General features: G+C 37.5%; 1 protein-coding gene across 1 annotated transcript in view; it reads right to left on the bottom strand.

Annotated features, from left to right (window-relative positions):
- Positions 1 to 10,883, bottom strand: part of CFH (complement factor H) — a 37,732-nt gene extending 26,849 nt beyond the window's left edge. The window contains exons 1-5 of the mRNA XM_050900804.1: positions 10,823 to 10,883; positions 6,653 to 6,838; positions 4,708 to 4,813; positions 3,281 to 3,357; positions 1,287 to 1,481 (exon numbers count right to left, since the gene is read on the bottom strand). Coding sequence (XP_050756761.1) covers positions 1,287 to 1,481; positions 3,281 to 3,357; positions 4,708 to 4,813; positions 6,653 to 6,838; positions 10,823 to 10,883 — 625 coding nt within the window. The remainder of the gene's footprint in view (positions 1 to 1,286; positions 1,482 to 3,280; positions 3,358 to 4,707; positions 4,814 to 6,652; positions 6,839 to 10,822) is intronic.
- Positions 10,884 to 16,885: the final 6,002 nt, after the last annotated feature.

Below are 16,885 nucleotides of genomic sequence, written 5' to 3'. Positions count from 1 at the left end.
AATCCAATCCCTTACAATCTCTATTTGCAAAATGGGAGCAGCAACCCCATCCACCAGTACAAACTGCAGGCGGGGCAGGGTGGGGTCGACTGGCTGAAAAGTAGTTCTGCAGAAAAAATCTTGGCAGTCCTGATGGACAAGTTAAACAGGGGCCAGCAATGTGCCTTTGCAGCAAACAAAAAACCCAGCATCCTGGGCTCCACTGGGAAGAGTGTTGCCAGCAGGTCAAACGAAGTAATCCTTCCCCTCTACTCAGCACTGCTGAGACCACATCTGGAGTGCTGTGTCCAGGTCTGAGCCCCCCAATACAGGAAAGACACAGACATACTGGAGCAGGTCCAGTGAAGGGACATGAAGATAATTAAGGAATTGGAAAAACTGACAGATAAAAAGAGGCTTAAGAGAGTCTAGAGAAAAGGCGGCTTGGGGGGGGAGGGAGGATCTTATTTATATATATAAATTCCTGACTGTGGTGGGGCGGGCAGAAGTAAAGATGATGGAGCCAGGCCCTTCTCACTGGCACCCAGTGACAAGAAGAGAAACAATGGGCACAAATTCAAATACAGGAAATACTACTTAAACATAAGAAAAATATTTTTACTTAAGAGTGGTCAAACACTGGAATGGGTTACCCAGAGAGGCTGTGGAGTCTCCATCCTTGGAGATGTTCAAAAGCTGACTGGATGTGGTGTTGAGCAACTTGCCCTAGCTGACTGCTTTGATGGACCTTCAGAGGTCCCTTCCAGCCTCACCTATTCTGTGATTCTGTGCTTCTGTACAAACTAAACATGAATTAACCTTCTAACTTGTCAAAACACATTAATCTGAAGAAAGAAAAATCCATCATGATTTCTTTGTATTTTATATACCCTAAGAACATGAGTGAATTAAAATCATACTTGTTTTTTAAACTTGGTTCACATCATAGATTCAAAATTGTTTGTAATTACTTCTGTTAAACCAACACTGAAGTGATTGAATCTTATGTAGACATACCAAAGCTATTTTCAAAGAAATTGACTGCAGCCTGACAAAACATACAGCTTGTAGTGAAAATGTAGAACAGATGGTCCATTATGACTATATTAGCATCCAATATTCTCTGATTTCTCTTTCTTATCCTACTTCTTCTCCATATATGCAATGGAGATTGTTTACAGACAAACTATGCTTAATTGCTGTGGAATAAAGTGAAAGCTTTGTAGTTTCCCATATGGTAACTAGTCCTTAGAAGTCTGTGAGAATAAAGCTTCTTAATTACAGATAATAAACAGTGTCCTTTTTACCTTGGCACTGAGGCACATCACCATTCCATTTTCCATTAGAAGAGCAAATTATTTCTTTAGATCCAACAAGCCTGTATTTTGCATTACATTCAAAATTTACAACCTGGCCAAAGGAATATTCTCGGCCTAGCTCAAATGCACCAGTCATAATTATTCTTCCATTTTCTGGTGCTTGTACAGGTAAACACTTTGCCACTGAAAAATAAAACAAAACAAAAGGAAAGGCAAAAACCAGCCATTTTGAGGTCTATTCTGTAAAATAAATTAACACACAAAAAAGTTAAGATACAGAAAACTCACTGTAACTTCCTTACACATTTTAAAAATATACACTCTTGTTATGTATTCACATACCATTTGCAACAGATATAATACAAAACCCCAAGCAAAAAGACAGACTGACAGAGGAGGAAGCTTGTAGACCAGCTCTCACCATCCTCTTCTCTGCCCTTGAAGGCTAAGACAGAGCACCCACTGAACTAGATGACCTCCTGAGGTCTCGCCCAATCTAAATTATCCTATGATCCTATGAATTCTATGGATGGTTAGATGAGCCTTGACTGACACATAGGGCCATTAAACTTTGTCAAAATAGGTTAATTTACTCTAGAGCTATGCCAAACTGGATTTGCTACAGACAAGTATCTGGAAAAGTGCTGTGTTACAGACTGACTACAACAGTTCAGTTACTAACTAAAAAACCTAGTTAAGGATATCAGAAAAATTATATTACTAAAGTAAACAAATACAATGATGTCAGCCATGAATTAGACCTCTTGTATCTCCTAACTTTGTAACTGCAGAAAAAGGAAGAATTAACGTATGTCATCAGATATTCCTTATTGAGGGGGAAATGACTATCAAAGCTCATTCTTAATGTTCACATAGATATCACTGAGCATGTATGAAAGTGGCTGGTGTTTTGCCTACCATAGCTCCCACTTCTCTCTGACAACATTCTCCATCTTATAAGCCATCTGCCTTTTCTATGAGCTCACATTCTATCTTCTAGGTTCCTCACAATTAGGACATTATACAAATACTTTCTTTCATAGGCAATCATATTTCAGCCTAATGAAAACTCCTTAATCATGAAAGAAAAATCTTATGAGGACTTTGAAATTGCAGTATCTTGGTGATATGTGACAAAAAATGTTGGAAACCATTGCTCTGTACTGTGCATATATAGACCTGTTTGCCTAAAACTGAGGACACTCAAAATCCAGTAAACTAAACGTGAAATACCTGAGACCAAGAAAATGTCAAAACACAGACAACAAACTCTAGACAAGAGAAAGATATCTACTTTCATTTGTGATTCTTTCCTTAGAGACCCTTTCTTGACAGATGCTTAACCTAAAGAGAAATATCGCCACTGCATATATATGTTAAAATAGACCAGTTAAAAATTATCTTTGGGAAGAAAGGAAGCTTATTTTCATAATCATACAGGTTTGAAACTGGTAAAAAGGTTTCCAAAATCAGGGAAGTATCATCTGAGCCATCCAGTCTATTAAGTCTTGAGGTCTAAGTCTCTCTTGCTCTCATTCTCACTTACTGAAGCTCTTCCACAGTATGCTAATAGGGAGAAGAACTTATAACAAAATCTTAATGGCTAGGATATTTACAAGGGTGGAGGAAAGAACTAGCTAAAAACACACATGCTTTCACATACATCTGAAATGCCTCATCCCAGCTGTCTTTTGTAACCATGTTTTGCAGGCATCTACTCTATCAGGGCCTTTAGGTGAGGCAGACCTTTAAGCCAGTCTGGCGGTGACAAGATTCCATTTTGTGAATGCTTTTTAACAAAAGCATGAATGCTTATTGGACTAAAATGGCTGAGCAGTCATTGTAAGAGTTTCACTGCTGCATAACTTGAATTTAAACATATGTGAATTAATACTAGTAGAGAGATCACAGACTAGTTCTAGGTAGTATTAGACAGATAAAAAGACAGTTTGATAAAGAATTAAATGTCAAACTCCATTTACCTTCACAGTGAGGGATGTCATTGCTCCATCCATCTGCCTGACACTCACGGTAATTTCTTTGGCTGAGCATCCAGTATCTTACCGAATAAAAAGTAAACAATGCTAAAATACAGTCTCATTATGTGACAGAAACAGCAGTGCTGCTGTTTCTGAAGCAAAGGAAGCAGGTTTCATATGTTCTAGCACAGACTAACCAAAACGTGACAAAACAGCGTAATTTTTTGGCCTGCATCTTCCCTATTTTGTTTCTTTTAATTGCGTATGGCAAAAAATATGAAAAAAATCAGAAAGTAGGAACTAATCAGTAAGATGGCTTCTTCATTACAGAGATAGCAAGCTTTAGCTACATAACAAATGACCTAGGGGTAATTTACACAATCAATAGCAAGCAGAGTAAAACTCCTGTTGCCTGTGCTCTAGTATGACTGAAAGCCACGTGACAGCATCAAAATAGGACTTAATCCAAACCATATGCATCTCATGCTTTGATGAGCTAGTATTATCTTAGGATTGAGGGTAACATGGCCACAATGCCATGGCTTCTGCTTTGTCTGAAATGCAGTCAGAAGAAGTACAGCTAGTCTGAAATGACAGTGAAGAACTGTCTGAATTTAAGGGATTAAGGAGAATATTGATTTTGGAACTCTTTTTGTGGAACTCAGACTAGATTCCAGCAATACAAAGACTGCAAAAGCATGGCTAAACCACTGCACCATGCTTATAGCTGATTTGCATTTCAAGAGGAAAGAATCCAGTCATAGGCATACTTAACTAAGCACAATACTATATATTTGCCTTGCTGCAGTTTTCATTGGAGAAGATGAATAGAGGAGGAAGAGAGAAGAATTTCTTCCAAGCAGTCAATGAAGACATGTTAGTAAGTCTACCAGAAAGGTCTTCCTTCAAACATTTTTTACAATACATTTTACTTCATAATGCACAGAAATGATTTAAGCAGGACTGATGAGTTGTGGTTCTGAATAGGAGACACTGTTGTATGGCCTAATGACTACGCTAACATAACTGCATCATGACTGCCTACTGAGAGCACTGATTCCAGCATACAAAGCTGCATTTCCATCTGAACTGGCTGGATGGTGGAGTCATGAGGCAGCTTTACAGACAGATCACTATTTTGTTTTCTACTCGGACAGCCACGATTTCAAGTTAGCTACAGCCTTATGCATTTTAGACACTTTGGATGACAGCTTCAGGTGCATGAGTTCATTAGTCCAATAGCATCAGACATGAGAAAGAGTTATCATCCTTAGTATTACTGTAATTGCAGAAATTTAAAGTTAACAGTCACCAAACATTAAATGTTAGTAAGTTGCAGCTGCATTACAGACAACAAATCTATAACTGACACTTCTTTTAACATTAACACCTTATGTTAACTCCCATATATTGAATTAAATAAGTATTACCCCTCATTACATCTGTACTCAACTCTGGCACCAAATACAAATTCACTTCCACTCGTAAGTTCAAAGGAACCAAACTCAGTATCTCCAGGATGTCCACAGGGCTTATCTGGTAAAAAAAAGAAGAAAAAAAAATTACTTACACCATACATAGGAACGTAAAGTGTGAAAGACAGCACTTTTCTAGTAATTAGTAGCAAGTACGGGCCTTTAAAAAATTCAAAAATGCTCAGCACTAGTTTGATTAACCCCCCCTTTTTTAATCACTATCTTCAATGACGACACATTGGAGTAAAGATCTGCTGATTTTTTTTTTAAAAATTAAATAATAATCTAGCAGTTTTTATTCCTTTAAAAAGGCTGAGCTCATCTTAAGTTTTATGACAAATTTAATGGCAGGATGTAACTTCAGCTTTTCATACAACTTGTGACATAAATTGGTCCAAAGTTTCCACTACAGAACCCATCCATGATTGGAAATGTAATTTCCTCAATCTGATGGGGATTGTGCTGAGTAAAGAGGGATGATCTAAGGCCACAGGAGTCTTTTGGTCCTCAGTCCTTTCTGCTCACAGTTCCCCCTGGGACTTTTCTTGTAGTCTGGTCCTAACTATTTGCCCTGGATTCCCAGAAGAATTGCAAAGATAAACACACCATCCCTCTCATTCATCCGCTTCTGATGTTATAATACGGACTGCAAAATAAACTGCATAGCTAAAACCTATTAGGCCTCCTCAGAAGAAATCTTTCCTGGTCCTTGTCGACCTAGGCAATTTCATTTCTTGAAACATATCAACATCCTTGTTTTTTCCAAGGAAGAGGTGTTTGAGTAGACCCTAAACCTGCTCCAGTGTGATTCAGAGAAAACAGACAACCTCATGATCAATTTTGCTGGCTAGTGTGGCCTGTCCTGAAAAGGGAACGTGATCACTTAACCTGTGGCAGACCATCCCTTTTCTCCTTCCACCTGCACGGTGCCACTGTCAGTATCTATTCACTGGGTGGCACTATTTACTAGAATATGTTACTAAAAAGCAACACCAAATTTTGTATAACTTGAAAGATCCATGTTCACTGAGTAGTTATACAAATACATATAAAAACTGAGAAGGTGATTAAACAAAAAATGTAAAGAAACTAATAACAACTTTATTAATTCATTTTTACTCCTGAGTTGTATTCATCTCTGTTTGAATGACACCTGGGACTTAATTTTATATTATCAAACCAAACATTTATATTCTATTAGTAAAAATTTTGTATGTTAGAAATGTAAGAAAAAAAGCTTGTGTGTCTAAAAGTTCTTTGTGTTTAAAACTCATTTATTACAGAAAAGAAGTATCTGCTGACTAACAATAATAAACGTCAATTTCTTCACTAATGAATTCTGTATGAGGGTGTGAGATAATTCTAAACTCTTAGCACAATATCCTAGAGATAATAAATAGCAGCTCTCATCCTAATCATGTATTTTCCTTCACAGATTAAAAGAGAAGGCGGGAAAAAATAATTTCCCACTTCCAAGAAATTATATCTTTCATAGAACTAGTTGAATAAACTGAAAAGAAGACAATATTGTCTCTTGACTCGCATTCAGAAGCTAGGTTAGTGCTTTATTCTGCTTAGACTGTAAACTTCATCTGCGTTAGACTTTTTCTAAAGTTTTGGAAGCAAGCTCTTAATAACTTAACATAAATTGGGCTAATAAGGCTGGCCTAGAGTAAGACCTTCTCCTGTAAAGAAAAAAAATTAAAATCCTTTGATCTGGAGAAAAGGACCTTCAAAAATGTTTCCTTATGCATACATACCTTTTAGGATGATATTTTAAAGGATGCTGAAATAAGTAAGTTACAGGTAAAGATACAATGGCAACTTCACATTGACATCACTGGCAAGGAATGTGATCTGTCAGATCAAATGTTTGCACGTATTTTGCATAAATACTTACTTCTGCATTCTGCCGCCGGGAGGTGTTGCTTCCATGCTCCATCAGCACACTCAAACACAATTCGTCCAAGTTTTATATATCCAGGCCGACATCTGTATGTTACCTGAGTACCGTGTGGATAGGGAGGTTTGTCCCATATTTCAGTAGGCACTTCTTTAACCCTCCTAGGAGGAGGTTCTTTACAAGCTAAGAATTGTAAATAAAAATATTGGTGACGGAAGCACATGCTACAAACGCCAAAATAATTTTACAATAGAAAATGTAGCAAGAAATCCTGGGGACATTTGTGATCAAACGAGGATATGTTTTCTACTTAATCATCACAAAATAGGAAACTGCCAAGAATCCACATTAGGAATATGAATAGACATTTAGAAGGAGATAAGAATAGTCAAGCAAATGCCAAGAAAACACACAGGACAGTCATAATTCATGAAACAGATTTCAGTTACAAAGACTGAGATGAGATTAGTGCCCTGGTTCTAACCACAGACATCTCTTATCCTTCCATCTGCAGGAGCTCCTCCATGCCTGTCCTTCCATTACCACAGAGAACAACTCTGTGCACTCTGTAGAGTTTCCTTTCAAACTATTTCCTTCTGCAGCCACCACCATCCTTACTGACATTACATTCGTGTGTCATTTGATCAAGTTCTGTCAAATCTCCCCTCACCTTTACATTGCCTAAACTTTCTCTCCGGGCTGAGATCACCTGATATTCCAAAACTTACTTCCTCCTGTCCACGAGATTACTTCTTATGACAAGTTACTTATTACACAACGTAATTAATTTTGGGTATTCACTTTGACCTTTGTTAGCTTCAAAGCATTTTGACTCAGTTTGGGGGGTGGATGGTGTTGCCTGATATTTCTCATTAGCAATATTATACAGTCCTTCCCCAAAAGCTGATTCCTGGGCCTTCTTCAGTGTCCATGAAATGTACAGCCAAGCCTATATGACTTACAAGAAATGAGCCTGAATTAATTTTATTAAGAAGTTCCTCAACAGCTTGAGAATGAGAAAAATCAGACTAAAGGAGAAAGAAACAAATGTTGGGATGCTGTAAATAAAAGACTAAATGATCTTTGTTAAGAAACATTTGTTGTTGTTGCTGTTTATAATAATTGACCTAATTTCAGTGACTAATTCTCTGTGCTTGGGTGACTGAAATGTACTTATTTTAAAGGCTGAAGCTTTACCCAGAGTAACAGAGTCTGGACAGTCTAGCTAATTAGACACAATGAAGTCTGTTTTACATCTGAACATGAAAGGTAAGAATTCATCAAGAATAAATAAAACAACCTCTGACAAATGAAGCTTTGGAAAAGAAATGAAACCTCTGTATAGAAAATAAATGGGAGAAAAAATGTCCACCAGGGAAGGAAATTTCTTGGTGAGTAGATTCATTACTCAGTAGAGAGATGGCACAAAAGTCCTCTCACCAGTTTAGTTGTAAGGCCACAGGTTTGAGAAGGCAGCAATACTCTCACTGAAGCTTTCCTATGGATTGTCCAGGTGCTGCCTGAAAGTGGGACTACAGGAAAAATATTTAGGCTCTTTCCTGATGCAAGGGATGTGCAGTTATGGCTTGCTGAACTAAACTGTGGCCATCACAACCACAGATTAAGTAGCTGTGATTTCTAATACAAAGTGAGCAGATAAAATACTCATTCTTCCACATCGAAGTGTGGAAAGTGAATTTTACTTTAGTTGTACAAAGACATACCCTTGAACACTCACTGTTTTTATTTCAGTCAGTAGAGTACCTACCAAATTAGAGGCATAATTTTAGAAAATTGTTTAAAAATCAGGAAAAAGATTTGTTACAAGAAAAAGAACTGTATAATTTTAAGTATTCTGTAGCTATGGCATTTTGAAAATATAAAGAAAAGAAATGTTAATTGTGAGATCTAATAACTTTATTTTAGCTGTCTTAAGTAGTCAGAAGAAGTAGACAAGCTTTGACGATACTGCTGAGGTGCTAGAGTATGCCCACACTTTCCTGTTTTTTGCAACTCCTTTAATAAGTATGCTCCCTCGTACGAATGATTATATCAGAGTAAAAATTATTGCTTCAGTCCACTAGAGGGTACTACCCTACTATCAAAAAAGGTAACAGGGACTTCTACTTTTCTTAGCAAGATTAAGACACATTCACTTTTTAACAACGTTTTTGCAAAATGCAGGAATAAGCAAAATGAACAAGACTCCTCTAGCTAGTTCTGTCTTTCAAATGTGTTAAAAATGTTTAGTTTACCCCAAAAAGTTCCTTGTAATGGTAAGAAAAGGAATTTTTCTAATTCTACATATTTTTCATTAGAGCTCATTAAAATTAGTGCTTTCAGTTTGCAAGCTGAGAAAGCACATTCTGAATTCTATGGTTTACAAAAATAGGCTATTTAATACAGGGAGAACTTCTCTGCTCTATTCCTCCCTTACTTCTGAGTTGTATTACATTTCTGTTGTGCAGAATGGGGCCTCTTAACTCCTCCTTGTTTACATTAAAAAAAAAAAAAAAAGGCACGAAAGATAATGTGCTGATAGTCTCTTCATCATTACTAAGACATGCTTCTTTCTGGGTTTTATTTCAGCTCCCTCCGATTGTTCTTTACCACTCCTGCCCTGATGTCAAACTATGTGTTACCATCAAGTGTCACAGTATGTATATGTATTTCTGACTACAGCTAATTATTCTTTTTTTTTTAATGCAGTTTCTTAGTAGCTTGAGAAGAAGAAATCTGCTGACAGGATGTACTTCAAAACTATATTAATTACATCATGCACTCACCATGTGTACTCACCAAAATTGTGAGGTTTTTATTTTTATATTAGAAAGCATGCACTAAATGCATACCTTCAAATCCTTTAGTGAGAGACCAGGAGAGCTGGAATTAATCATTTAGTATTTATATGTGACTTGACCTCAGTCAGAAATAGCTCAAGCTGCTTTTTGCCATCATTGTGCTGGTAGCAACTTCCATAAAGTCAAGCACAAACTACGAATTCAGGCAGAAGTATTTTTCAGCCCTTGTGCAAAACCCCAGCTCTAGAACAACTCACAACATAGACTTTCAATATGAAGCTTGAACTAAGAACCCTGCATGACCCATGCTAATAGTTGTCCCAGATAAATCAAATATTGCTACACTCACATTCCTTTGCAATCTCTCTGCTCTAAAGAAAGCATTGTGAAAAGGAAATGCAAATTCAGGCAAACTTTCTTTCAAATTCCAGGACTTTTCTGGACTTTGCAAACAAATTGGACTTTATTAGTGGCTTTGGAGCAGTATTTATTATAAGTATACATAAAAAAGATAATACATTTCATTAATGTCTTGATTTTTCAATTTTTCAAAGTAAAATCCATCAGATTGTTTTGATTAATAAGGTCTTCATAATCTTCACCTAAAATTAAAAAAACCCTAAACCGAACAAAGACACACTAGCTCAAAAACACATAGCATCCTTTCTGCAATGGTCTATGTAAAGAAACCCAGACAGAAAGCAAAAGAATTAAATTACTAAACACACATTAAACAATATAAACACAATATCAAGAAAAATAAATTGAACAGAGAAGCAGAAAATATCAGAGGTTTCTGAAAAGATACCCAGAATACTAGCTACCTCTTTAAACATGTACGAAAGCATACCTGTATACATTTATCTCATTTAATGGATTAAAAACAGTCTGTCAGTCAACAGATATTTTGTAAGATTTTCAGTCAATTTAGTAATCTTTCCTCTTTCTCAGGTTATCTCACAGATTATTCTAGACAGAAAGAAATGCACATTTGTTGAATATTTTCTATTTTAATCTACCAGCTGTTTACAGGTTTTAGATGTTAGAATAATTAACAAATATAATTAATAACAAATGAGTTGTCTGGCTTTAGTATATAGGGATACTAACCATTAAACCGGATACTAACCATTAAAACAGTTGTGCAACAGATTAATAACAGCACTAGTTATCCAAATAAATAGGTGAAATAATACCTATGACAGGGTACTAAATACTAAAGGTGCTAAATACTGCCAGAAGAAATCTCAATTATTGTTGTCAGAAGTTCATTAAAATTTCAATTAAAACATTTTGTTTACGTTACCATCTTCACATACACTTTAAGAAAGGGTTTTGGGTTTTTTTTTCTGACGTTAAAGCTTACCTCTTTCTGCAGTACAGTACATCCAACATAAGAGCAGAGCTGTATAGCCCAGGAACAACATCCTAGAGATTCAGAAACTCAGCAAACACATTTAGTATCGTAGCCTACTTTTTTTGATTATGTTATTTCCACTCCTATTTTACTCACTAACTGCTCCAGGGACTGACCTTGCAAAGCATTTATACTCTGATTTCAGCAGTCACTTCCCCTAATCCTCTTGCAACACACAAGTGTTTCTTTTTTTTTTTCCTCTCCAAACTTTGCTAAATGAATAAATAAATAAATGTCTGGCCATTTTGGTTGACACAGTCTTTCCCTGCGGTCTGCTTGTTTTTACATCATACCTCGTTTTTTTCATATTAATCCCTTCCATACTCAGATAAATTTATTTCTTTTGGTATCCAAAAGAAGTTGTACAAATAAATTATTTTGTGATTCCTTGTGTCTTACATGCTTAGTTAAAAACCAGAAAATCACATTAAATATGTGTAAAAATGAACTCTACTATATGCATATCATTCAAGACCTGCGTTGAAAACAACTGAAATAAAAAGCAGACAAAAATACAAAGTGACTTACTAACCCACTGGTTCTTGTATAAGATAACCAACTACCCAGAGCAAAGGAAATGTAGTTGATCAAATACTTCATTAAACAAACCTAGGTGATGATGAAGCGCTTGTTTCAGTATCAAATGAGAAATGATAAGATGTGAATGAATTGTAAGATGGATAATGAACTATCCAAAGAAAAATAATAAAGATTGTGCTAAAAGAAGAACTACATGACACACTGGGCTAACAGAGGAACTCCTCATGGATTCATGTAAGCAACAGTCTTATTAATATTTTCATTAAATTTCTTGGCTTTATAAGAAGTGCACTCCAGTGGAAATGTGGATCATATGAAGAGAATTATTTGATACTGAGAATTAGGGAAAAAAATGTAAGAGTACAAAGCGCTCTCAAGAGATGGACACAAAACAGCTGCACACCAAATACCCCGTAGTGCTGATGTCTGACTGGCATGGAGTATACACAGATCGATCTTGTTTATGCTCCCAAAAGACCACATAACATGCCCTTAAAATCACTGGCTTAGTTAGGCTAACTGATACAGGATGAAAAATAGTGTGTTTAGAGAACATATCTCAAATCAAACCTGAATTCCAAAGCAGTTAAAACTTTTTTTCTTCTCAAAATGCAGCTGGAATTTTTTTTGTTGCTTTTTCCTTCTTTTTTTTAACCTGAGCTGTGTTTTCAGTTACCAGTTCTAAGGAATGGTCTTCGGGAAAACTGGCATTCTGTTGTTTCACCTACAAGAACTCTTCCAGACAGCATAACATCTCTTCCTTTCCCTCCCCCTTTCTCTTGCCAAGTGACCCATACGTGGAGAATGAACTCTCACTCTTCTCCATGACCCTGTGATGATTGGTCTGCATCCATTTTGCAGTTACTGGTGCATACCTGATCAGTAAAAAGATTTTTTTTGCTCCTGCCTAAGTTAGTTGTAAGAAACAGCTCCTCACAGAACTTCACTGCCCAAATCTTTAATTCCTTTTGTTCTGTGGTAGAGAACTGTGTGCTGCTGCAGACTGCAGTGCTCTAACTGCACCAAGACAGTCCCACTTGTCTACTCTGCACCAGTCTTACTGCATTACCGTACATGCATGCATTTACATGCTTCTGTACCAGTGGGCTGCTGGGTGCAAAAGCTAGTTTCCTTGCAGTGGTGAGGAACTTAGGATGGTTTAATCTTCCCTGTCACAGCAGCAATACTAACTGCTTTTCAAATATAGCAGCGACACTGCTGCTTTCCAATTCCTTCACTGCTGCGGGAAGCTCAGAGAGTGGGAAAAACATTGAGGCAGAGTGCTAGGAGGCACTCAGATTCCAACCCACAGACAGTGGCTCAAACCAGTTAGCTGTAAAAATCCATGCTGCAGGCATGGGTTCTATAATTTCTCCAATTTTAAGTGTTGTATCTTTTGATGTCATGAAGCTCAAAGTGGTTCAGGTTTTATCAAACTGCTTTTGGGTTATTAAACCACTTGCCAAATCATGACGGGCTTGAAACACAGTCAAAGATACTTTCAGCTACAGCTGAACCAAAACTGGAACTGAATTGAAAATTTACCATAAATTTCCTGACTGCTCTCTATGAATACAGGCAACATTAAAACTATTTAAGCTAAAAGATAACATCAGCACACAAGAGCAGATAGGTATAAACTTCCTAGAAATAAATTTAGGTAGGTCTTCTAATTTACAGCTTAAGTAGTGAGGCTTTGAAGTAATCTTTGTATAGGCATGATGTAGGCCTATACAAAGAAACCATCTTCGATCACCAAGCAAGGGACCAGACTCAGTCCTTTCCAGTCTTGTGTTTGTGATCTTCTTAAGTCATTGATTAAACTTACCCTAACCAAATGGAAATAGAATCAGGAACTTAATCTTTCTTCCCTTCCTCATCTCTTTCATAGGCTATCAATTGATTCAAAACTAATGTCTTTAATCATGTCTGACTTAAGTCATCTCCAGCCTCTAACAAAACAGGGTGCATAGGCAAACCATGCCTCAGGACCTCTAAGGCAGGCAGAAAAAGTAATCTCTAGAGTACCCTTACCTCCTATTGATAAGAAAGGCAGAAACATCTAAGTAGTTACGCAACCAAACGCAGCTGGATTTTACCTACGGAAGCAGAGCTATTGCTTTGAGAACTGGTGTGACCACACTCCAATATTGCTGTGGGCACAGCCAGACAGCCAAAATATCACCACATATTCCCTGTACTAGCAAAACTGCATGTCAAGATATAGGATCATAGGAAAGTTCAGGTTGGAAGGGACCTCAGGAAGTTATCTTGTCCAAAACTCCTGCACAAAGTAGAGTCAGTTATGAGGTCAGACCAAGTTACTCAAGACTTTATTCGTTCCCTACTCAATATGGGGGCTTAACATCAAAATTCAGAGTGTTTGTTCAAACCTGAATAATTTTGAGAACAGTGTTTGGAAGCCATTTTGTGTTAGGAAGACACATCTGACGAAGTCAGTGTATTCCAGTAGGGAACTAGTGATGACTAGTAATAGGAGCTTAATTAGTCACTGCTGAAATAGCATCTCTGACCCGTATAATTTCAGCATGTTCTAACAGCATGCTTCCTGTCACACTTGAGTTTAATGATATTAGAGCCTGCAGAATTCTAGAACCAGTCACTGTTTTGCCCAAAAATCTTCACAAAAGGGTCCTATCCCACTATATTAATAGTGAGATTACCTTTTCATTGTCAACAGTTGTCTCTCCTCCCACTGGCAGACAACTTCTCTAACTCATAATGACATTACACATCACATATAATATCTACAATTACAATCTAATGGTGTGACAGGGAAAAACTGAACAGTTCACTTAGTTTAAACCAAATCACAATCACACTGATTTATTGATTTATCAATAGCACATAATTAACTGGCAATCAGTGAAATACACATTCAGGTTCAGTATTGGCAACACAACAGATAAGACACTGTTAATAGACAAAATGCTAATAAACACCTAACAAATTTCTAAATGACCTTTCTTCACTAATCCCCCAAAGTTCTAACCATGCACACAAAGTTGTGCACCCACCTGCCCATGGTTATACACACAGTCCCCCTCTCACGCATACCTTCTGTAGGAGATGTGGGTGCTTAATGTGTACCTGTGCTGCACCTTACAACCTGCTAATGCACACATTAGGGAGAAAGCACCACACAAGGTCACATATGCACACCCAGTTGTGAGTCCCTACCTGTTGCACCCTGCACTGTCACTGCCCGAGCTGGATGCAGGCTGCTGGCAGAGTCAGATAGGGAGGATGCTCTGCCCAGCCCAGGCAGAGGTTTTCATGCCAGTGGGTGAACATACAACAGTGTCAAACCCCACTCCTCTGGTTTTGACTGCTTGCTCTGTTCCCACTGTTCTCCCTACTGTTACAAAGTTTTATTTGTCCCTTACATTTCTTTCCAAATTGGCACCTCCCTTGTTTCAAAACTCACCCTGTAACTCCCTGATTACTGTTTAATCTGGCTGATGGTTGTCATTCCCTTCAATATGATCAGCTGTAGCACATGCACTCTCAGACAGTTTTGGATGCTTGAACTCACATTGCTATCTTAACAGCTGTTGTTGTTCAGGCCATTTTACCAAGGATGGGCCACGTCAGCACCCTTGCAAACAGAAAAACAATATTAGGAATTCTCTGAATATTCCTTCAGCTTCTTCTAATGCAAATTAGATAACAGCATGTGTTCAGGCAGGGTTTTGCAGCAATGACAGGAGACATACCATGTCCCATTCTGAAAGTATTTTGTACCACACTTCTGATTACTCTTGTTTAAGTACCATCTCATTCTCCTGCCTTGGTGCTCTGTACTCAAAAGCGAAGTGAAAATTACTTGAAAAGGTGTTCTTTGCAAAAAAAGATGCTCTCCTATACAAAAGCAGCTGTCAGTATCTCTAGTTTTAAATGAAGTCCTCCTACTCGCAGCCAAGTGGAGATTTACTGGTAGGCAATTCAGAGGTTATCACCATTTCCCACCAGCGCTCTCTCCCCTGCTGCAGTGCTGCTATTCCTCTTGTTCCTACAGTTTCTTTCCAGGTCACCACAGATGTCAGAGGACTGTGGTGCACCAGGACCACGGGTAGCCCTGAAGTGGATGCTGTTCCTTTTTGGATCTGTGCTATGATGGTTTAGCATACAAGAATACAAAGATCAGGTCACACTGTGTGCCCTGTGTCTGAAACAGCCTTATAAGGATCATGCTTGCACTACAGAATCATGCTTACCCAGCTATGGAAAACATGCCCTCTACTCGCCAAGGTTTCAGTTTAATTAGACACATGACAAAAGACCCAAAACCACCTCCAATTTTTTTTTTAAACCTTTCAGAGGAATTACCAAATTGGAAATTCCTCACATTTCTCCTTCTGCCCTAGCTTTGCAGTTCACAGTGACCTTAAAACTCTGTTCTCACTTTGGGCTATTTCAGTCTGTTACTGTTTCTGAATCACTATCAAACCTTTCGTGCCAGCAGAACAGTCTGCTACTGCACAGCCATTTAAAAAATAGGTACCAAGTGGAAAGATAGGAGGACTCCAAGAACACTTTTTCCCTGAAGTTTAAATAATTCCAAACATTGCAGCATTGTACTCTGGAAGGTGTATCAGACAATAAAATGAAGAGATACACAAAATCAAAATGCAAAATACAGTATAAAAAGTAAATAGGATCATTAAATATTTAAAGGTATGTAAGAATCGCAAGATTTGTTTAGAAAGAAATACTTCTTTTGGAAAAAACACATGGAGCAGTCTGGAGCTTATGCTGCTGCTTGTAGAAAATTATGACTACTATTTTTTTTTAAAGTTTCATTATGTATTAGTAGTATTCCCCCAATGGCTGTACTTTCTTAAAGGACAATTAAAATTATCATCAAGTATTCCTGTTACTAGTCCAGCATACAACCTAGCTATCTAGCAAAGAGGTGACATAAGCATTTCTTTCTGCAGAAACACTGCAGAAACTTACCGGACAACATAATTATTATTTATGCTATGCTAGTACCCAGGCCCCCACCCTCCCTGCCCCCCAGACTGTACTGTAAGATTCAGAATGAACCAAAAATGGGCCTCATCCCCAACAGCCAAGAATCTAGTAAGCCGTAACAAATGTACATTTAAACGAACAAACAAAAAAAGGGACAAAACTGATATGCTCATGTTGACCTAACTCACTAGCAAGTTCTTTTTGAGAAAAGGATGTGAAAGAGAAGAGTGCCATTGCAGTGGCAATTCCTTTGCAGCAAGGGAGAAGTAAGAAAATGACGATGCTTTCAAATTATAATGTGTGGGAACAGAGAGTATTAGGGAAAGATGCAAGACAGAAGTAATCATCTGAATAGGAAATGACACAAAAGAATAATGCAAAGACCAGGCAGTCCTTGGAATTGAAATGGAAATAAGTAGTTGATCTTGATCTAACATATATGGTGTTATGGTCACAAAAATGGGGAAGGTAAAA

The sequence above is a fragment of the Gymnogyps californianus genome, chromosome 8 (assembly GCF_018139145.2).
Source record: "Gymnogyps californianus isolate 813 chromosome 8, ASM1813914v2, whole genome shotgun sequence".
In the NCBI taxonomy this organism is placed as follows: Eukaryota; Metazoa; Chordata; class Aves; order Accipitriformes; family Cathartidae; genus Gymnogyps; species Gymnogyps californianus.
This window is presented reverse-complemented; position numbering and strand designations above follow the sequence as displayed.